Source organism: Eptesicus fuscus, chromosome 11 (assembly GCF_027574615.1).
Source record: "Eptesicus fuscus isolate TK198812 chromosome 11, DD_ASM_mEF_20220401, whole genome shotgun sequence".
Classification (NCBI taxonomy): domain Eukaryota; kingdom Metazoa; phylum Chordata; class Mammalia; order Chiroptera; family Vespertilionidae; genus Eptesicus; species Eptesicus fuscus.
The window spans coordinates 60,746,215-60,768,710 of record NC_072483.1 but is presented as its reverse complement, the minus strand read 5'-3'; the positions used below and the strand labels follow the sequence as shown (position 1 = coordinate 60,768,710).

The following is a 22,496-nucleotide window of genomic DNA, read 5'->3' as shown; positions in this document are numbered from 1 at the left end:
CATCTAGTCTTCCTTGATGGGCTGCGTCACCCATGCCAGCTCATTTGTTCCTCTTTGATTCAGGGAGGTGTAGCTGTTCATATCCACTTGACAGATTGGGAAACTGAGGCCGCAGGCAGACAGGGCAAGCAGCTTACTGAGGCTCACGTGACAGCAGAGCTGAGAGGTAACGGCAGACTTCATGCCCTGGATCTCACTTTCTGCACTCAGCTCCCTCCATCAGTGCTCCTTTTGTATTGTTTAAGGGGGTTTCCATCAAAGGACAATGCATAATTCATTCTCCAATATTCCCAGTATATCCTGGACATTTGGGAGGGTCTCCCCCTTTTCTGTGGGCCCAGCTATTTGGGAAACACGTGCACTGCCCTGATGTGCGTGCGCCAGTCGAGTCCTGCAGCGTCGGGCTGCTGGCTTCCTGCATCCGCTCTGCCTGTGGCGTTTTGCCTGTGGCCTGTTCACTGGTGTTTAAGGAATTCCCACCGTTGTATGTCATCTATCAGACAGAGCTTTTGAGTAATTTTAGCATAATTTGTTCTAATTAAAAGATTCAGCGTGAGGTCTTCCCTGTAGACCCACCAGCTGCTGCTGCAGGTAAACACCATCCATATTCTGGGGACTCCACACCAGGCCTTAAAGAAAGTCGTCCCCGGACCCAGCAAGGAGGACACGGGGAGTCCGCAAAGGCCGCTCCCGGGAGGCTGAGGCAGGGAGGGCCTGGATGGGCTGTGGCTTGGTGTTGGAGTGGAGCGTCCCCGAGCCAGCACCCAGCTCAGGTGCTGCGGGAGAGGACAGGGGTCGCCTTCACCCTGCGAAGGGACTCTTCCAGGCTCTCTGCTTCTGTCTGAAATCATGACTGTCCCTTGAGAGCCCTGATGCAGAGGATCCTCCTCATTGTAAATGACTCCCTTGTGATGCCCAGCCATCACCTGCCCGAGCGGCCTGGGGTCCTTCCTGTGACACACATCAGTGCCACTGTCATTGCCCCACCTGCCGCCCAGGAGGCCTCGGGAGACCCCTCACCTCCGGAGCCTCTGCATTCACACCTGCTACCTGGGGGTCCTTCCTCCCTTTGCGTAGTTGCGAGGTGCACAGCACAACACCTGTTTGCGTCTTCCGTACTGAGCATCTTCTATTGTTATAGGTGTTACTTATCTTAAAAGGAGCAGGCAATTCACGTATTTAATTATTGAATTATCAGACACTTTGAAAATGCATTGATTTTTCATTTAGTGTTAGTATTACTAGCTGATTGGGGTTATTCTGTCGCCACCTTCTGTGGAGGTGGCTTCTACCTTGGAGGGTGGGAGGAACTCTAAATCCATGTGTCGCCCCCCCCCCCAGGCCCCGCCTTCTAGTCACCAACACTGCCTGGTTGTAGAGGGACAGTTTTAGGTTCTGCCCCCTAGGTGCTGTGGGAGTCACAGAAAAAATCCAGAAGTACCACAGAAGTCTTATTCTTACAGTTATTCCCCATTGGGAAGAAGGGGGGTTAGAAAAACAAATTTCTAAAAAAGGGCATCACCCCCAATCTCTGCTTTCCCTACATTCAGAATATTTTTTAGAAAAGGTGTTGGAAGCAGCACATTAATCTAAAATCCAATCTATTTGGGCTTCCTCACAGTTCTTTCCTGGACAAAGGCTCACTGGCTTGCGTTCCTCTCCATCGTAGCTCTGCGCCTGGCTGCACCTGTGTGCCATGGGCTGTGCCACCAAATCCTGAAAAGACGCTATGTCCTGACCTTGGTGTGGTTGGAAGTTTCTTCCCATAGGAGTTGATCGCACACATATTTATAAAACACCTGTAGGAGAACAAGGTCACCTGTATAAGAATGCTGTTTTTAATTTGCAGAGTGATCTCTTATATATAGTGCCCTGGGGTCACCTTTCTTAATTCATGAAGTATGTTTGCTAAAGACTAGTTAGGCTCCCCAGTGTTAGAGAGCAAGGAGATAAGAACCCCAAGTCTGTGCCTGGTACCAGCCTGCTGTGGGATGTGGATGGAGAACTTGAGAGAAAGCCTGTTGAAATGGTGCCGGTAGAGTTAATCAATGAAAACTACCCAAAGAGCATCAAACTTGAGCGATGCTTCAAGAACCAGGCGGGCTTTTTTGTGCAAAGCCACAGGAGGAAGTTATTATAAGCACTGAGGCAATTTGGACAAAGACTTGGAGCGGGGGCCCCAGGAAGTGGGAGAATCGAGGAGCTGCAATAAAATGAGAGTGAGCTGGACAACAGCAGGAGAGACGAGAGGAGAGGGGTGAGCAATGAGAGCCCCAAACATCGTCTTTTAACACTGACAGCTGACATTTTAAATAGCAAAATCCAGTAATACCACAGTAGTAGCAATAGTAGGAGCTAATATTGATTGAGGACTTCCTGTGGATTATGTCATTTGGTCCTCAGGGAGTAGACACTGTTGTAGGCTCGTTTTACTGGTGGGTAGATAGGTACGTAAGACTTCAGTATCTCTTGTCCAAAGTCACATCCTCATAAGGGCAGGGATGCAAATTCAGGTGGCCTCTTTCCAGACCTTAGCTCCAAGTCTCCGAGCAACTCACGGTGTGCTTCCTAGACAGGCGGCAGCAGCGCCCCCTGGGGGGACAGGCTGGAAATGCAGGTTCTTAGGTCCCATCCAGACCCACTGAATTTAAAATGGGTGGGGCTCTCTGACTGGTGTGGAAACAAGCCCTCCAAGCACTGATGCTGCCTGCTAAGGTTTGAGAACCACCCTCTAAATCAGGGGTGGGGAACCTTTCTTCTGCCAGGGGCCATTTGGATATTTATAACATCGTTCGTGGGCCATACAAAATTATCAACTTAAAAATTAGCCTGCTGTATTTGGTCAAACAATTAATTAACTCACTCCTAGTTCCTCAGCAGGGCCAGACCAAATGATTTTGTGAGCCTTATATGGCACGCAGGCCGGACATTCCCCACCCCTGCTCTAAATCCTGTTTTTTACTGGTCATAGACCAGGTGGTATCTGGCAGCCCCCGGAAGTTGGCTAGAAAAGCAGGGTCCCAGGCTCCCCCCAAGATTTACTGATCGGAACTGCATGTCACCAAGCCCCATGGGTGGTTCTGGGACACCTGGGGGTTGAGAAGCCCTGTCTGCCTGCTATGAGGGTACCTATCGTCCTGGCCTCCTGGTGGCGCCATCCCTGCCTTCATGAGTTGCCAAGGGGCCGGATCTGAGCCATTGTTAATGAATGTCCAGGCACAGGATCTGACGAACGACTTCAAGAAAATGCATTTATGAATGGACTGCAAGACCTCAACTCAGGCACCAACATTCCCTCCCGTGCTTGGAAAATAGTGACAAAAGACACAAGCAGGACGGAGAGCTTTCTGCCACGCTCGTCCTTTGTACGTGGCAGTTGATACAAACCCCACCCTCTCTCTATTTTTTTTTTAAATCGTTTTTATCTTCTTCCCCTGAGTCTTCAGTTTGGATGTTGGAGTCATAAAAAGCCTACACTGTGCTAGCAGCAGGGACAGGAGAAGCTAAGCAGCTTTTGAATTCAGATGCCCATGAATCAGTGAATATGCTTTTATTGTAAAACATCATCATAATAACAACATCGGGATGCCATTTTTCTCTGCCCTGTGGTCCACACTGAATTAAGACTTTGGCTCCAGAGAACTTTGCCAAGTCTTCCCCACTCAGGCACAGGTACCCCGGGGGTCTGTCTTGTAAGCAGCTGTGAGCAACTCCTAATGAGGGAGATCACTTTGTAGTGCGCACAGCACAGAAGAGGAGGCGCTGGGTAAATGAAGGGGGGAAGAAAGGAAGAATCGGTTCTGTGCGCCAGCGTGTCCCACTGCTTTATGACTATTGCTGTTGTGAGGCTTTGCATTTAAGTACCTGAGGTTTAAAATTAAATGTCTAATGTAATTTGGCGTTGCTAACATGAGACCCGCACCTGCCCTCCGAGAAAACCCAGACAGCTCCGTTCAGGGTTTCAAATTGGCGTCTGCGAGCTCGCAGGCAGCGCGGAGGACGGGGGTCCCCCCTCAACCGAGCGCCGCGTGCCGCTCGGCGTAATTTTTTAAATGCAGGAACATATTCATCTTGGGCTTCTGCATTGAAAAAGGCTGTTCCCATAGTCCATGAAAAATTAATTTTTTTACATTTTTCCTCACTCTCCTAAGTGTTTGACAGAAGTAATTTTTGCAGCGAGAGGGAATAAAAACTGGTGGCTGTAAATTCCTGTCCTGGAACCCCTTGTGCAGATTCTTTATGGACCCAGAATTGATCTACATGTCAGAGCCTGTTGTGGTTCAAACTGTTTATCACCGTAATGGCCGGAGTGCGCCCGGGAACACCAACTTATAATCCCGGGTGAAAGAAATCGGTGTTTGCAGTCAATGAGGGGCAGCTGAGCTTTATTGATAGGTTCAGAGCAATTATCTCTGCAGCAGCTATTGGCTGAGGGTTTTCTTGAATCTTATTGGGAGCCTGTGATTTTTTTTTTTTTTTTGATTAATCACTTTTTCTATAGGTAATTTTCTCTAGAAGCACTAGCCCAGCGTTAGCTTAGCTGTGTGTAGCAGGGGACCCCTGGGGTCATCTGTAGCACACCTGGTTGTTATAGCTCACTCCAAGGCAAAACGCCGGTTAGATGCATCACACCTGCGCTGCGGCCCCAGCCCGGGCGGGGACTCTGAGTGCCAGCCTTGGCCCCAGGGCCTTAACTGTTGCTGTTGCCGTGGCAGCCAGGCTTCCCCGCCTCTTGACTGGCAGGTTGTTCTGCTGGCCCCACCCCTCCGCCGATTGCTTCATTCCAACTGTTCATCTTCCACACTGACTGGCCATCACCGCCAATATATCGCATTGCTTCAAGTGACTCTCACGCAGCCCGCCTCCGCCTGGCCCTCGTCCAGCCTTGTCAGCATCAAGTATAAAACCATATCCATCTCCCTCTCCGGGGAAGATGTGTGCGAGCTCACGCGCATTTCCTTCTGACCCTTTCATCTCGTCTCTTCCCGTCAGAATCTGTGGTTACCAGACAATGGTTTGTGACGCTGCAGCATTTGAGCTGTTGCTAACGTTGACATATTTTTTTCCCATTATGAGCATGCATTTGTGTGGCTGTTTTAATGACAGGCTTCTAGAAACACAGGTTTCCGCTTTGGCACTCACTGTTGTTTCTCCCTCCCCGTGGAGCCAGCACGTATTTCAGCTATGGGTCCCCAGGCCGCTGTCAGTTCATCAGTTTTTGCTTTTACATCTGAGCACTTTTTTTTTTCTCCTTGAATAGTATGCTGGCAATTTTAGTATGTGACCAGCAGGTGGTGGTAGTGTGACACTCTCGCCAGGAGGCTTGCTATGTAGGAGGGTTTTAATGAGGGGAAAGGGAAACCCACCCACATGGACTGCCTTTGTTGTAATCTGCCTCTGTGGCAGGAGCTTGGCTTCTAACTCTCATTTTCCGAGAAGCGTTATCCCTGTTGATCACTGAGGTAAGAGGCTGAGAAACTTAAAGACCACACTCCTAATAAGTAGTTAGAATTCAAACCCAGGTCTTTCTGATTCCAAAGTTTATCTTTTCCGCTCTGCGATGTTTTAGAGAAGTGAATACTTAGCATAAAAACACTGTATTTTAAAAATTTGATTACCTTTTTGTAGAGCTTGCTTTTTAAGGAACTATAATACAGATAGACATTTCCCTCGTCTCGCTTATCCTGAACTTTTCCTTTATCACTGGTTCCTCCCAAATCTTGGCCGGCGTTCAGAGCCCACTCCCTGGGGTTTGTCATCAACCTTCCGCTTAGCTCAGTGTTAAAGGGCCCGTGGGCTCTCATCTCTCAGCGCTGGGCACTCCCTGTCTCAGCCGCAGCGTCTGTTCCCTCGCCAGCTAGTTGCCTAATTAAAGGGATGACCCCAGCCCCTTCTCTGCTCAGAGCCTGCTTTCCTTTCTCCGCATGCCGCCAAGGAGACAGCAGGAGCTTCCTGGGGTACCTGGCTGCAGGGGGTAGAAGGCATGTTTTTCTTCCTCCCAATCAGGCTTTGTACTTTGTACTTGGCCTCCTTAGTTCCTTCCTATCAGCTATTTCTAGCAGCAGGTGCTGACCAGGGGAACTGCTGCCCTCCACATCAGAACGGGGAGCCGTGCGTTTCATGCCTGAAGGCCAGCCATTCTCATTTTCCCTGGCAGAAGGCTAGAAATCCTTTCAAACCGATGGTGGAGAAGGATACTGTTGCCGATTGCTGTAACACCTGGGCCACATCGCTCAGCCCCTCTGGCCCTCAGTATCTCCATCCAGACCAGTGGCTAGATGCCCCTTCCCCAGGACATTTGATGTATCCGAGATGTTCTTGGATTGTCACAACTGGGAGGGGCGGGGGCATGCTACTGGGATCCCGTGGGAAGAAGCCAGAGAGGCTTTTAAGTCATCTACAGAGTGCAGGATGGCGCCTCCCAGCAAAGAGTGATCCGGCCCCGAACGCCAGCCGTGCCGAGGTCCTGAAGCCCTGATCCAGACCATGAAGGCTCCGCCTCTGAGGTCTTCTTCCCACTTCCCCACACTTCCTTTTCTTCTCACTTTCATGGGGACCTGGCTTACACTGTCCTCCTGCTCATCTCCTACCCAATCAGAAGGGGGCGCCCTGCCCCCACTTTCTACCTTATCACCCTGTGTCGTCGTCTTGTCTGTCTTCACTAGAACCTCCTCAAAGAGGAATGGGCCGCGTGGTGACGGGTGGCGCGGTGGGCTTGCAAAATGAGCTCCAAGGCCTCTGCCCGTCCTAAGAGATAAAATTCTTTGCATTTTTCAGGCGAAGTGTTTCTTATGACAGAATGCTTTGGTGGTGCTCCAGGATCTGTTTCCCATCATAGCTGGTGCCCCTGAGACAAAGCACGTGGATTGGGATGGATACAGCTCCCAGCACCCACAGGGGGCCATCACATGCATGTTGCGCGTGTTTAAAATAATGACTAGAGTTTAAAACTGAGTTTCCTACCTTAGATTATCTCAACTCGTTTCAGAATCGTCAGTAAAGCTGCACTAAGTTCAGTAGGGATGATCTGATTAGGTGCATTTCCCAGCAGGTATTTTATTTCCTTTATTCCACAACTCTTTGTGGACCACCTGCTGTGTGGCACCCATGGCCCTGGCCCTGGCCGTGTTCCCAGTCTCTCGAGGGGAAGGAGGATAGACAGCCCGTAAACAAGTTGAAATATAGGTACTTTGTCCGGCGGAGAGAAGTGAAATGAGAGTGAGCGCTGGCTTAGACACTCACGTTTGCATTCTGAAACCAAGGCTGGCCTGAAAGCGTGAATTACTAAGCATTTTCTCAGCTGAGACTGTAACACATGTGTAGTAGGCATGTTATCACGGGCACTGGTGCCCAGGTATACTTGGAAGTGGCCCCAGAGAAGACAGGCACTATTGGGGCCATAAAATGCTGTAAGAGCTCAGAAGGCTAGAGGGCATGTGCTTTGCTCAGGTCCTCAACGTATGAATCAAATAATTACTTAAGAAAAGGCAATCATACTGTCAGATCTTTTTCAATTTCTCCTCACTTCCTGTTATAGAATTTATAAATACAGGCAGAAAGGGAAAGGCCTAACGGACTTAACATTTTTAGGTACCAGGAAGAAAGGAATAGAAGTGAGGGTGGGGGAGGAGGGATTCTGGAAATGCAAGTAATTGAGAGAGAGAGAGAGAGAGAGAGAGAGAGAGAGAATGGATGGATACAGCTGACAGCTTTGTAGTGGTTGGTCAGAGTTATCCTCAAACGCTCTGTGCATTTTCTCTATTAGTGTCTCTATATTACCTTGGTTTTACATCCTTACACTTCTTCCCATATATATCTTTCATTACATCTTTGCTTTACTATCTGACAGATAAGATTATTAACAAAAAGCGGTATTAATATTAATTATACAATGATACTAAAATTTTTATATCATGGAGAAACAGATGGTTATTTTAAATGACTTAAAATTTTACTCTTTTATATGAAGAAACAGTTAAACATATTTAGTTATAAATGCTATTTTAATTGCGACATTATTTCTGCCGTGGGACTTTAAAATCTTATTACAGTGGCATGGCAGTGTTTCCACGTATATTTCAGTGTCTCTTAAAATGTGCAAGTATTTACAAGAAACCAGTTACATCTAAAACACAGTTTGGGGGCTTACTATTATTGATAAGTATGTGATACACTTCCCACACCGATCTTTCTGTTTGGTGGTTGCTCAAAAATTCAGGTCTAGGTCTGGCTGGGAGCTCAGTTAGTTAGAGTGTTGCCCCAATGCACCAAGATTTGATCCCTGGTTCGGGTACATACAGGAGTCAACCAACTAATGCATGAATATGTGGAACAACAAATCGATGCTCTCGCTCTCTCTCTCTCTCGCTCTCTCTCTCTCTGTCTCTGTCTCTCTCTCTCCCCCTCCCCCTTACTCTCACTCTTTAAAAAAAAATAAATAAATTTAAAAACAAAAACAGAAGAGTTCAGGTCTAATATGAGAGTTGCTCTCTGCAGCATTTGACCACGATAACAGCCTTGTCGGTTATCTTTTCCAGTGGGCACTCTGTTTTTTCATCGTATTTGTCAATAAACCATTCCTAGCTGGACTCTGAAATTATCACTGAAATAAGTGTTACTACGTTAGAAATATTGTCTATGTATAGTATAATTAGAAAACACAATTGCTGCCTGTATTTCACAATTTTAAGTTTAGTTGTCTGAGATTAGAAATGCCGCTTTCGAACAGCTGTTGATCCTCTGTTCGTTTCACATCAAAAATTCATTAATGCAAAAGGCAAAGCAAGCATTTCCACCCCCCAAGCAGCACCTGAGCATCTTCTGGCTGCTTTTCTTGGACATCAGCACGTCTGGAAAGCCTGTGTCCAGGAGCAGGGCTCTCTGTCTCTGGGCAGGACGCCTTTATGGTGGGGTACAGAGGAAATTGAAGTCTGGGGGCACGTCAGGCCCCCATCAATCAGCGCCAGCCAGACACAGGTCAGGCCCCCAGATGAGATTTGTAAAGCTGCACATCCACCCAGGCCACACGCTCTGGAAAAATTATCGTCACGTGAGACCATCTAAAGCAGCCAAGGTCCGGGTTATCACCCGAGCGAGCCGGCTCCTGGCTCTCTCACACCCTTCCCTCTGCGGGCTCCCACCGCACGGTGAACCCAAGTGCAGTACAAGCTCCTGGATGATTATTGTTTTTTTAAAAAAAGAATTTATTTGTCCTTTCAAACAATACTCCTTGTTTCCTATGTTTAAATTCTCTTTTCTAGGAGCATCAGTAAAAAACGTACTGTGTAAAAGTGCTCCCAGCAAATGGATGTGACATCACCGTGTGGCTGGGACACAGTATGACATTGGTGTCCGGTGTGTTAGGTCCACCTACTTAAGCCCCGCCTCTTCCTGCTAGCAAGGGGCTAACTTCCATTTCCCTTCCTTGATTTTTGCAATAACAACTTGGCATTTTTCCTTGATCATAAAACATTGTAATTTAGAAAAATTGAAAATGCAGAGAAGCTTTCTGCTAAAAACAAAACAAAAAACTCCAGCAGTAAAGGATTAGTCTGGGGCAGTGGTCGGCAAACGCATTAGTCAACAGAGCCAAATATCAACAGTACAACGATTGAAATTTCTTTTGAGAGCCGAAAACCGACTTCTGCGCATGGGCCACGAAGTTTCAATCGCACTGGACGTGCACGCCCACATGTGGTATTTTGTGGAAGAGCCACACTCAAGGGGCCAAAGAGCCGCATGTGGCTCGTGAGCCGCAGTTTGCCGACCACTGGTCTGGGGGAATACATCCTTTTCAGTTTGTCTGTGTTCTTATTTATTTCCAAAAATTGGATTATGTCATAACTGGCTTTAACTATTAACATGTTACATTTCTGCTCTATCTAAAAACAGTTCAGAAATTGGAAACAGCCTCTATGACCAGCAGTAGGGGATTGGTTAAATAAATTTTGGTAAACTCCTACCAGGGGATAGCATGGAGCCAGGAAAAGGTTGCTTTCTATGTAATAACTTGGAAGATGTTTATGTCAGTGCTGGGTGTCATTGTCCTACAAACCGTCTGCAGCATCCCTCTCCTGTGAGCCCACCACAGGGCCTTGTCACGTGCCGTGCCGGGAACCTCTCACCGTACACATGAGGCCTTTATGGCCACAGCCCTCTCCGCTGCTTTCTCCTTACCACTTGTCACTTCCTAACCACCTGCAGAATTTACTCAGTGATTTTATTATTTGTCATCTTCCCTGAGTAATCTCACACTTTCTTAAGGGTGAGGACGCTGCCTAGTCCACATTTCTATTCGCACGGCCTAGAGCAGGGTCTGCCTCAGTGAGTGCCTGCCCTGCGGATGTCCCCTCCGGTTTTATAGAATGCTTCGGAGAGCTGAATGTCATTATTTACCACGGGCTGGCTTGGATTCAGCACTTTCTATACCTGGCCCGTACAACTTGGTGAGGTGGAACTATCGTCCTTACTTTTAAATGAGAAAACTGAGTCATCGAGAATTAGAATCACTTTCCCAAGGTCTCGCAGCTGGCAAGGATCAGGGGTGTGACCTGCAGGTGGAAGCCCAAACTGTATGCGCCCACCTGCACAGATGTCTCCCTGTCACCATTCTGCCTTCTTCCTTCACCTGATTGCCTTGAATACCCCCAGTGTCCCAGGCTCTGGGTCTGCCCATGGGCATGCCCACTGAATTCCATTCTTGTGCCCCTTTTCCATAGTAAGCTCATAAGCACCATGCTCTTCTCATTAGTATCAGCATCTTCGCTCTTTCCTTTTCCACTCATCCTCATCAAATAAGGGCCAAGTCTGTTCAATTGCCCGAACGCACATGCCTCCTGGCGGGGCCGAGTTCACCAGCCACACCGCACCTCCTGGCCTGCGGGGTGTCCCTGTCCCATAGACCACCGCTGTCCCAAGGTCAGAGACACCTTCGCATGTGAGGAAGTCCTGAGATCTAGAATTGGAAAGGCACTTGGATTTCATGGAAGAAAATGGTGTATACCTATTTCTTCCTTTTGTGTGCCCGAGCCAGGGAGTCAGCGGGACACTAACAGTATACTGGAAGCTGCTCCCAGCAGCCCTTCCCTGCGCGGAATTGCAAAATGGGGTGTTTGCTGGAGTGTTTGCTGGGTGTTTGGCCTGTGTTACACCCCCGTGGGCCTGGAAAGGGGAGGAAGACCCTCTCTCCAGTCTCCTGCCCAGAGCACCTGGAAAACCTCCCTTCTGGTGGGGACTCGGAGTCTCCTCCACCCCGGCCAGCGATGGGCTCCCAGAGACGGCAGGAGGCAGCCAGGGTCCCGGCCACCTGTGCTGAAGGACATCACAGGTGTGTGGGCAGGAGCCATTGGCCAGAGCATATTCAAGAGACAATTAGATCATTGGAGAGCTTCTGCAAGCATGGGAGAAGAGGAAATATTGTATTCCTGAAGATCGGGGTGGGCAGGGCGGGAGGAGGCCCGCATCCTGGCTGGGGAGGTTGGTGAGCTGTCTTCCTTTTAACCTCCCTCCAGGGGACAAAAGGCACAGGCAGGAAGAATGGGAACCCGGGTCCTTTGATGAATAGCAAGTTACAGATCCACCTCTGGGCCGGGGCTGTCGCTCCCCCACTGACCCTTCCCTCAGCCACGGGGGACTGGGCTTCTGCTTAAGGAAAATGGGAAAAATGTCAGTTATTATGTTTGCGAACACAATCCTATCTTTCATTTTATTTTACAGCAATTTCCCCAAAGATCCACCACAGTATCCTATTGAACTATATTGACAAAATTGTAGCCGTGATAAAGAAAATGCTTTAAACTCAAAGCAAACCCATCGCAGGATCTCCACGCACTTTCTTTTATCGTATTGTATTATTTTTGCCAGGACAAAGCCCAAATTCCAAGATAGTTGTAGAGCTAATATGATAAAACTATTGTGGTGCAAATGAAGCCAGATCCTTTTGTGAGAGAATGTTCTAGAATTAATGCTGAATTAGTGGTTGCTTTTTGTCAGAAGTAAGTTTAATCTTAAACACCATCATTACACTTTGAATGGTTCCTCATTCAGAAAAATGGAAAATACTAAATAAGAGCCATTCATTTGGCCAATATTATTAAGCTATTGGAAAAGGCTGTACTTTAAACAACACTTCAGAAACGAACCGATATTCCTTCTGTGGTTTTGAATGAAGATATTATTCGTGGCGTCTTCATCCATGGGGCTGTTGGTGGAGACAGTTATCCCAGTATAATATTTGACAGATTTTCATCTGAGTTAAAATTATGTGTCATGTTACAAAGTTTCCAGCATTTACCGATCCCAGGCGTGTTTTCGATTTGAGACTGACAGGAGGTTGTCATGAGATTCGATAGCATGAAACACTTGGGGGCAGGTTTTCAGATCGGCTTTTCTGTTTTTATGAAACCTCTCACTGGCCTGGAGCTGAGCAGTCGTGGTGATTAGATTTCCTTTGAACTGTGTTCTTCTTGTCATTTTTGGAAATGACTGCAGAGTGGGGTTAAGATGTGGTGCCCATATGATAATGATTAAACCAGGAACAGACATAAACTGGGATTGTCCCAGGCAGAGCCGGATGGGCCCTCCCCTCGTTAAGGTGATTCCTCTAAGTACCTTAGATGGAGCCTTTGTTTCTCCCGGGTGCCACCCACCAGAGTCCCTCGTATATGTCGGAAAAATCAACTGTGTCCCCGTATCCTAGGTGACAGGGCTCTTCACGCGTCTCCCACCATACCAGCCTGCCATCCATCGGAGCTTAGAGCTCACCAAGTGTGGGAAACTGCCCGGTTCCAGCCGAGGAGGAGAAATCTTAACTAGATTTGGGGTGGAAACAGAAGAGTCCACTGTGATCTGTTCATTTGCCCTCTGATTTTGGGGAACCTTCTGTCATCCTACCTGCTACGTAGTTGTGACCTTGTAAATACTGGGAATCCAAAAAAATGTGTACACACTTTGAATCGTTAATTCCAGTGGGTTACATCTGAAAAGAAAGATCCATTGAGCTATCAGCTCTGAAAGGTGTACACATTCTTGGGGACACCCTCTATTTTAAACACACTGTTTTAATAGTATAGTCATCTTCCATTGACACCAACCAGGTTGATTTCAATTTTCAAGGAGCAGGTGACCTTCGTGTCTCAGCTTCTTCACGCCAATGGGCGTCTGCAGTGGGGCTCGCCGGCCACCAGTTAGGGACATGAGTGGGTTGATGGTGTCCAGTTTTCAGGCAGGGGAAGTGAGAGTGTAACCCCAGCCCTGGAATCTACATAAAATATGTAGCACAGTCATTAGCAGCAGGTTAACAAAACTTTAGGAAAGAGAAATTTTCTCTTTTCAGGGGCTGTTGAAGAAGTCATCTCACACTTAAAAAAAAAACAATCAAATTTAAAGATGGGGGCTTTCCCCTATATTTTCATCCAAAATGTTTATTTTGTTAAAGGATTATACAGGTATCAAACAGGTACCGAAGGCAGTTCATGATGCAAATTTAGGTCAATATATTTTGAATACCTCTTATATCCACACCTCAATCTGTAGCCTTACATGTGACTATGGACTTACAATTGGATTCATCTGTTAGGTTTTTGCACTATTCCCTGTATCTGGTTTTTAAACCCATAATGCCTTTCTGCTGTATGTGCGGCTATTTCCCCAGCCCCCAAGAGAGCGCCCCCCACAGGCAGCACTGGGTAGTTATTTGTCCAGTCAGTAAATACCTGGTGTCTCGGCATTGCCTCGCCCACACGCACACACTCCCTCCGCGTGTAGTCAAGGTCACACTCCAAAGTGCTGGGCTTCCTGCCCTGTGGTCCTGAGTGGTTGCCCTAGTTGAGTTCCAGGGCGCTCTGTGTGAGACAGCTCTGGATGGACTACCAGTGGGACCCAGCCCTTCGCAGCGTCCCCGGGGGCTGGGTGGCTCAAGGAGCGAGGGCGTCCAGCCCAGCAACCTCCAGCCTCTTGACTGGGGTATTGTTCAGGCCCAGGTGTGGCGGAAAGGAATGGGGTTTCTGAGACGGAACCTCTCTTTCAAGTGGCCAGGCCTTCCGTTTGAGGCACCTGATACCTCGGTGCTGTCACTCACTGTTCTGGCTGTGGCATGCCGCCCACCGTCAATAAAGGCTTGGGAACCACAGGGACCCCTTTCATTAGTCAAACCACCTGTCCCATGGTTTAGGAGAAGGTCATGAAATTACATAGATAGAACAAGAACTTTTTTCAAGTATTATTTTAAATGTGCATGAGATATTATTTTTATGACTTTGCACATAGCCTTTGATTTCATTTAAAAAAACAACAACAACAAAACACCGTTGACTTCCAACATAGCAAAAGATTACACATGATGCCTGAGGGAACTGGAGATCTTTTTTAAAAAGGAGATGTAATTTATCATTTTCCGATGGTAACCATGTATTCTCCAAAGTGCCCGAAACGGTGAGGATTATTGTTAACACAGACTTTTTTAAGCTGGTATTTACATAATGTTTTAAACCTCTAGGTCTTAAAGATACACTTGTGCATAGACTAGGTGTTTGTTTCCTCCGGCGTTCAAAGCTCCACCCAAATTCATGTTCTTTCCTTTGTGCTTCAGTCTGTCTCGGAGCATCCTTTACTGAAGGACCTTTTTACTGCGCACCTGTTCTTGGTGCTTGGTGCCTGCTGGACATGGCACACAGAATAAATTAAAGATCAGAGAGGCCCCATCCCTCGGGGAAACACCCCAGAACCACATCACAGCACTCAGAGGGCTCGGTGTGTGCGGAGCTAAGAGGGGCAGCCTCCTGGGCACAGGGTCCGGCCGGGCATCACAGTGCAGGTCGCCAGGCCCGAACCTCGTCGCCACCGAGGGGACCTGTGAGTTGGCTGTCATCTCACTGCCGTTTGTGCCGCTTTAATCACGGCACCTCTGAATCGCCCAAGATCCTCTCTAGTAGTTAAACTTTTTTCCTTAAAGTTATAATCTTCTGTATCAATAATGTGCATTTTTGTGTTGTAGTTCTGGGCTGTTTTAACTTTCTAGAGGATTACTATTCTAAACAACTCAGCCACCCTTTGCTTTTGTGTTTTCATGGTTTTCAGGATGGAGGGGGTTAAAGCCTGCAGTGACCCGCCACTCTCACCCCATTTCCCCTCTGCCCTCTGTGGTTCGTTTTTGTCCCCAGCACTTATCATTTCTCCAGTGTGTGTAGGTGTGTGATTGAGGGTGTGTGTGTGTGTGTGTGTGTGTGTGTGTGTGTCCGAGTATGGGGGTGCATATGTGTGTGTGTGTATGTGTGTTGGGGGTGTGGGAGTGTATGTGTGAGTATGTGTGTGTGTGTGCATGTGTGTGGGTGAGTGAGTTTGTGTGTGTGTGTCTGTTGATGTCCCCTCACTAGGATGCAAGCCATTCAGTACAGCAACTGTGTTTTATTTACTTCTGTTGTTACAGCTCTGGAAGAGAGCCTGGCACTGGTGAGTGGGTCTCTCTGTCATTCGTTTGTCTGTCAGTTGGCCTGGCACCACACTGAGGTCACAGTTGAAGGGCGGTGTGGCTCGGTGTGGATGGCCCTGGTCGATGGCCTGTGCACCCAGGGCAGGTTGCTGTTGGCTGAGATGGAGAAGAGAGCAGGTTTGGGTTGTGCAGGCCAAGCACCGGTGTTCAGGAGGACTCTACTGCCTATGAAGAAATTGATTTACAAGCAATCAGTCACCCAAAGCCACGTGGCCAGGCTGGGATTTGGAAGTGCCCTTCGGATTCTCCAGCTGTGCTGGTTCCTTCTCCTGGAACCCTTGCATGGCTCTTCTTCCCTCCGTGCCACCTGATGTGGCCACGCTGAGGATGGAGCACTTCTGCATCAGGAGGCGGGCAGGGCGGGAGCTAGATTCACATCAGCTGCGGTCTCCAGGCTTCAGGAGCCTGGCGGTGTGGGTGCCTGGGCAGTGCTGGCGGGAGAGGCTCAGAACTCCCAGGAGCAGTGCACAGTGTGTTTCCAGAGCCCACAAATGCTCATTTCCTGGGACCCATATCTTGAAAGCTGCCCTAACGTAGTAATTCCAGATATTAAAAATATACACAAAGGTATTGATTTAAGGCCAAAAATCAGAAATTCATCTAAGCAGTAGGGAAATAATTAAGCAAACTAAGGCACACTCTACTCAATATGATGTGAAAAAAAATGGATGTTTTTTGACATTTTACCTTTGTTCGGTGGGATGATATGTTAACTAAATGACCTCCTTTTTTTAGTCTGGGTTTTTGTATGCCGCTTTCTTAAACCGGGGGACACCATTGCTCTCCTTTTCAAAGCATGTGATATCAGTAGATTAAGGGCCAGAATGTGCCATGAGGAAGCAGCCTTGTGTTGGTGTTTCTGTCCCTGGAGCAGAATGAGCTGGCTGAACGTGTTCAGCACCGCGGACAGCGCCGTCCGTGGCCTGCCCTGGCGGGAGCTCGCCTTCCCTGCCTCAGACAGGACAACCTGTGCAGCCGTTGTCATTTGACTCCTGTGACTTGTAATAGAAACAGCCAAGTTTCTGATGACTGGACATTTATGTTACCAAAGAGGGATCATACATTCAGTTAACTTCCCTATTTAGCTGAGTTTTCCTCAAGACACGCTTCGTCTTTCCCCAGCCTCGACGCAAAACAGAATCTTTTTGTCACTTGGCAGCCACGAGCACCAAACCTGAGAAATGGTTGTGGCTGATTATGTAAAAAGAGATGAGGCTGGGGAAACAGGAATCTCGTGAAATGATTTAAATTCCACCTAACTGTGCCGCTCAGAGCGCCCTTATGTGTCTCGGAGTACACCAGATGAATTTAAACAGTGTGCAGCTTGCATTCGGCTAGCATTCAACTAGAGAACAATTTCATTTTTGACCCTTAAGTATAAAATCTCACTTGCATGCTCTTATAGGTTTTTTTCTTGGCATGTTCCCACTCGGACTTCCTCAGGTTTCTGTCTCACCGGACGACTTTCTTTCTTTCATCCCTCCCCAATCAGAGGACTGCATTTGGCGTGAGCTGGCCATCAAGCACCAGGAGGAACTAAAGGGTCTTGAGGACGTCTGTGTAGTGGGGAGAAGGGAGAGAGGAGAAGATGGTGGGTGCAGAGAAAACGGTGTGCACCCAGACAGGGAACGTGGGCCTGTGCTCACTCCCCAGGACAGGGAGGGGGTGGGCAGCTCCCACAGAAGGTCTGCAGCATAGAGCCAGATTTTAGCAGGTGCCCGGTGGCCTGGGCAGTCCCCTCTCAAACTCAGCTTTGGGGCCTTCAGCTTTCACTTCTGAGTGTCCCCAAGCCCTTCCTGCTGCTCCGTCCCCGCATCACACCAGACTGTCCAGTACTTTGTCTTCCTTATTGATTGCTTTTCAATGTTGAACGCAATGACCCCCTTTCTAGTGTTTTCCTTTAAAAAACAAAAATAGCCTCATTGAGGTGAAACTCACATGACATACACTTTGACTATTTCAAGTGTTCAATTCAGCAGTTTTTCGTATATTCACAGAGACGTGCAGCCCTCACCATACTTTGGTCAGGTTTAGAACATGCTTACCGCCTCAGAAAGAAGCCCTGCACCCTAGTGAGCGATCGGAATCTGTGCCGGTTTCCTTGTAAGGTTTGGTAAACATAGGCAGTGATTGAGCGCTGCGTGTAAATGAAGATCAGGTTTCCTAAAATCCAGTCAGTGCTGCTCCATTGAGAGACATCCCGCTGTAATTAGATCGGCCCAGGTAGGCACTGCTTCTCCCCGATTCTCTCTCCTTCCCCCCCCACCATTGTGTCCCTTTCCTCCCCACTTCTGTGACTCGATCGATCTAACCCTGTGTTGTCTCTTCCTTTCCCACAACACCTGTCATCTTCCTCGGCCCCCCATGGTGTCCCCGCTGCCCCTTCTTCTGACACCATGCACCTCTGTGCTCGCCGCGAGCGCCAAAGGGAACCGGACAATGTGCCTGGCTCTGAAACATCTTCAGAGATGGGGATTCAAGTCCGCCTCCTCCTGCTGAAAGCGCTGTCAAAAGGACTGCGAGAAGGGCGAGGTTTTGAACTTCACTTCACACTCACCTTTTAACAGAGGCCGGGGTGTTGTGATTTCCCCGATGGCAGAGGTGGCCTGTCCTTTATTTACCAGCCTGCACATCTCTCATCTTCAGAAGGAACAGAGCCCGCATTCAAGGTCCATATTAGCTCTACACAGTGGGCCTTGTCTCAGAGGACGCGCGTTTTAATTTGCCAGCCTACAGCGGCTTCATCTTGAATTTTTAGAAGGCCTTGGCTCTTCATCTTGAATTTTTAGAAGTCCTTAGCTCTTAACTGATCCCCTCCCCCACCCCAGCCCTGACAAATAGCCCTGAGTTTGATCATTTTGAATTATTTTATTACCCACCCCCAAAAAAGATTTTTGCTATTGTTTCAGAAACCACCAAATGAGTGAGGATATGCGAGAAAGAGAGTGAATGCACACACCTGTCTTTTCCCCCTTTTCTTTTTCATAAAGATGCCTGCTTTTTGGGACCCTACATTTAAAGCATTTCGTATCTTTAATCAGCACATAGGAAATCCACCGTTGGCCAGCCCTCCGGCCCCCGGCAGCTCCTCCAGACAGTGTGGGTGGCTCCCTGGCGCAGATTCTTAGCACCCCCTCTCCAGCCAAGCCCACAGGGCCCAGAGGGCCCAGGGCTCCCTGAAATATAGACTCCCAAGTCTGGGGAGTGGCCACCTCTGACCTGGGTGGGGCCTGGGGACGGGTCGGGAGGGCCAGTGGCAGTGGTCACAGCACTCGCTGCGGTCATCACGGTGGTGGGGACGGTGCAGAAGGACGCCTCCCCCGCAGACGCCTTTTCAGACCCAGAGCAGCCGGCCGCAGGCCCACACCACGGAGCCGGTCTGTGGGAGCATCAGCCAGGACATCAAAAACCAATCCACTACACCTGGCGGTGCCGGCGATCGCCGAGGCGAGCTCCCCGCAACAGTTCATCAAAACCGGCCAGCTAATGATCGGCTGGGCAGATAATCAGAGGAGAGTTAATTGTAAGGTTCGACATGGCATCTTGTCAGCCGAGATAAGTTGTCACGTTTTCCACTTGAGCTGAAACTAAATGATTGTAAAATAAGTTATGAGTGTCCTTGGGCCTGTCTGCCGGAATGATAGCTAAGAATCCATTCCTGGCCCATCAGTCTCGGGCAGGCTGCTTGATATTTATGCGAACGGAGTGTTATTTTATCCCTGCAGTCATGCTTGTCAGCCTCCCGAGTGAGGAGTGGGCTGCCTCCCGGACTCATACTTCACATGCCGCAACTCGGAGAGGCTGCAGACTGCTGTCGTTACGGCTTGGATTATATATATTTTGGGGTGTGCGTTGAACATTGATGCCCGATTGGGAAGGACTAATGGCTGACGCCCATCGCACGGGATGGCAGTGGAGGGCCTCTCCAGCTCGGGACGCCGGGGCCCTGTCAAAGCCGAGTTAGGTGTGGAGTGACGAGGTGCTTGCTTTTTTAATTTGGCGTGCCCTTTTTCCTCACCTCTCCCCTCCCACAGTCAGCGCGCCACCGTCGTCTCCTGTCCCGGTGCCCAGTCATGATACAAAGTAAAACACATTATTTGCAGGCCGTCAGGAGGCGCGGATGGCGTTGCCGGGGCTGCGGCTGGAGCTCATTTCCAGTGTCTGAGGCTGGGCTTTCGGTATCTTCACTTTGAGGGATCCCTTGTCAGGCTGGGGGTCGTCGGGAAGGGAGAAGCACGGTGTGGAAGCCTCGTGCGTTTGGGTCGCTCCTGTTTTAAAATGAGGAATGTTAGCTGCTCCTGGGAGCCGGGGCATTAATATCCCAGCTCAGGCCCCGGTTAACTAGAAACAATGGCCGTCTCCGCGTGAGCCCCAGGCCGCAGTCCCTGCCGCCCTCCTGCCTCGGCCTCCCTGACCTCTGCGTAATTTGCTTCCGCGATCGCCTTCTCTGGGTCATGGTTGTAGTTGGCATCCTGGCCTCAGCCAGCCCGCCTGGACCCGGCATGCCGAGCATCCTCTAGGTCAGTGGTTCTCAACCTTTCTAATGCCGCGACCCTTTAATACAGTTCCTCATGTTGTGGTGACCCCCAACCATAAAATTACTTTCGTTGCTGTAATTTTGCTACTGTTATGAATCGTAATGTAAATATCTGTGTTTTCCGATGGTCTTAGGCGACCCTGCTGGAGGTTCTCAACATGTGGGTAGCGACTGCTGTAGAACCTAAGACCATCGGAAAACACAGATATTTACATTATGATTCATAACAGCAGCTAAATTACAGTTATGAAGTAACAACGAAAACAATTTTATGGTTGGGGGTCACCACAGCATGAGGGACTGTATTAAAGGGTCGCGGCATTAGGAAGGGTGAGAGCCACTGCTCTAGGTGGACGAGTGGTTTGGTGACAGCTGCCTCTCCTCACCCAGCCACCCACTCCTGCACTGTGCCCGCTCCCCTTAACCCGCCCGCCATGGCTGCCCAGTTCGGAGTGGTCCCATGCTGCTTGCTGTTCTTCCTTCAGCAGCAAGCTGAGAATCCCATTTCCAGGGCCTGGGCCACAGGGCATAGTTCCAGGTGTATGGCAGTGATTTGATACATATAGCGAAGTGCTCCCCAGAGTAAATCTAGTTAGTTAATACCCATCTCCACTATTACAGTGTGTTTTTTTCTTGTGATGAGAATTTTTAACATCTACTCTCTTAGCAACTTTCAAATCTCCATTACAGTATTACAAACTACATATTACATCACATACAAAATTGTATTGTGCATGCCATGCTTACCTGAACTGTACTGCAGTGCTTTTATAACTGGACATTTGTACCTGTTGACCGCCTTCATGACCCTTCAGTACTGGGTGCTCTGGGCCTCCATCCAGCCATCTCATATATATTGTATGATACATTTCATATTCCATTAGTAACTTACTTGTGGGGCTTGATATGCTCTTGGAGGAACGAGGTTGGAAGTGCTGACGCTTGCTCTGTTTTGCCTTTCCGGTCCGACGCAGACACAGGGCTGGGCGACTCCGTGTGCTCCAGCCCTAGCATGTCCAGCACCACCAGCCCCAAGCTCGACCCGCCCCCTTCCCCCCACGCCAACAGAAAGAAGCACCGAAGGAAGAAAAGCACCAGCAACTTCAAAGCCGACGGCCTGTCAGGCACTGCTGAAGGTAAGGCCTCCCGGGACGGCAGAGTGAGTCTGCGACTCGGAAAGTCAACCTGTGCTTTTCAAACCTGTGGCGTCACCTGCCCTGAGAAGCACGTGCGCAATAATGAGGTCCCTGCAGGTGCTTCCCTTTACCAGGTGGCGCCAGAGGGCCCTGAGGACTCCTCATCCCTGGCTGATGCGAAGGAGTATCCACCAAACCGTTGTCTTACTCCTGGCAGCTGTCGCCTCGTAGATGTTAATGCTGGGGTCCCGGTCATGTGCCAGTCAGTTCTCTGGTCTTTGGGACCCCTGAGCCGAGTGTCCACTCCCACTGAGGGAGACGCACCTCTCCTGATCAGGAATCTTCTCTCCTATTGGTCGGCTCCGTTCTGACGCTACCCCTCCCACCAGAGCCGTCCACACTGACATGGCTCCTGGGATGCCCGGGGGTCGTGGCTTCTGTGGCAGCTCCTCTGGCTTGTCGAGTCCTCAGTTTTCACTCTGTGACGCCAGGTGCGATCTTCCTGCAGCGGCTCCTTCTGCTGGGTGTACAGGGTTTCCCCCCCAAATACAAGTGGGGATCCATACACACACACACACACATGCGTACACACATGCACTAACACACCGCATTAGAAGAGGTGGAATTAATGCAGTTTTCATAAGCAAGTTAAAGACATACCTCAAAGGAAAAATAAACTTCCAAGCATTGTTGGGTAACCTGACTTACTACTTGTGAGGCCAACCAGGGTTAAAGGGTCTGTTTGCAACAGGGTTCCACATGCCCAGGACTCCCGCTAGAACATAGGTGCTTTTACCTTCTCCACGCCTCCCTCCCTTTTCCGACCCGGTTGGCTGTTCACCGTGAGATGTGGCAGGAAGTGGCCCGTTCCCTCCTAATGCCCAGAAATGGGCCTATAAACCCGCAGTGCACAGGTGAGCAAGGAGAAAAGAGTTCCTGTGTGTGCGCCACACGGGATGTCTGCCACAGTTCTGCGAGTTGGGCCATGGCATCGTCCCACGTATGAAGAGGAGACTGAGGTTCAGAGTGTCGAACAGCCTGCAGGGCATGGTATTTTGTGGAAGAGCCACACTCAAGGGGCCAAAGAGCCGCATGTGGCTCGCGAGCCGCAGTTTGCCGACCACGGGCCTAGTCCCATTTCTCACATATACTTCTTACTGTGTTGGTGGTGTGTTTCCAACCAGTGAGGTTTCTCAGAAGCACCACCCGGCAGATTATGACTGTCAGTCCACCTGTAACTACATCCCACACCCTGACACTGATTATCCCACCCACCGCCGACCTTGTGAGAACCCTGGGGATGAGATGCAGCCTTAACGTGAATTAGTAGCAGCTG

The 22,496-nt window shown here is 49.2% G+C and overlaps 1 protein-coding gene across 4 annotated transcripts in view; it reads left to right on the top strand.

Moving 5' to 3' along the window:
* Window positions 1–22,496, top strand: part of AGAP1 (ArfGAP with GTPase domain, ankyrin repeat and PH domain 1) — a 410,505-nt gene that overhangs the window by 298,387 nt on the left and 89,622 nt on the right. For all 4 annotated transcript variants that reach the window (XM_008138427.3, XM_008138426.3, XM_054722794.1 and 1 more), the window contains one exon: window positions 20,999–21,160. In XM_008138427.3, coding sequence (XP_008136649.1) covers window positions 20,999–21,160 — 162 coding nt within the window. The remainder of the gene's footprint in view (window positions 1–20,998; window positions 21,161–22,496) is intronic.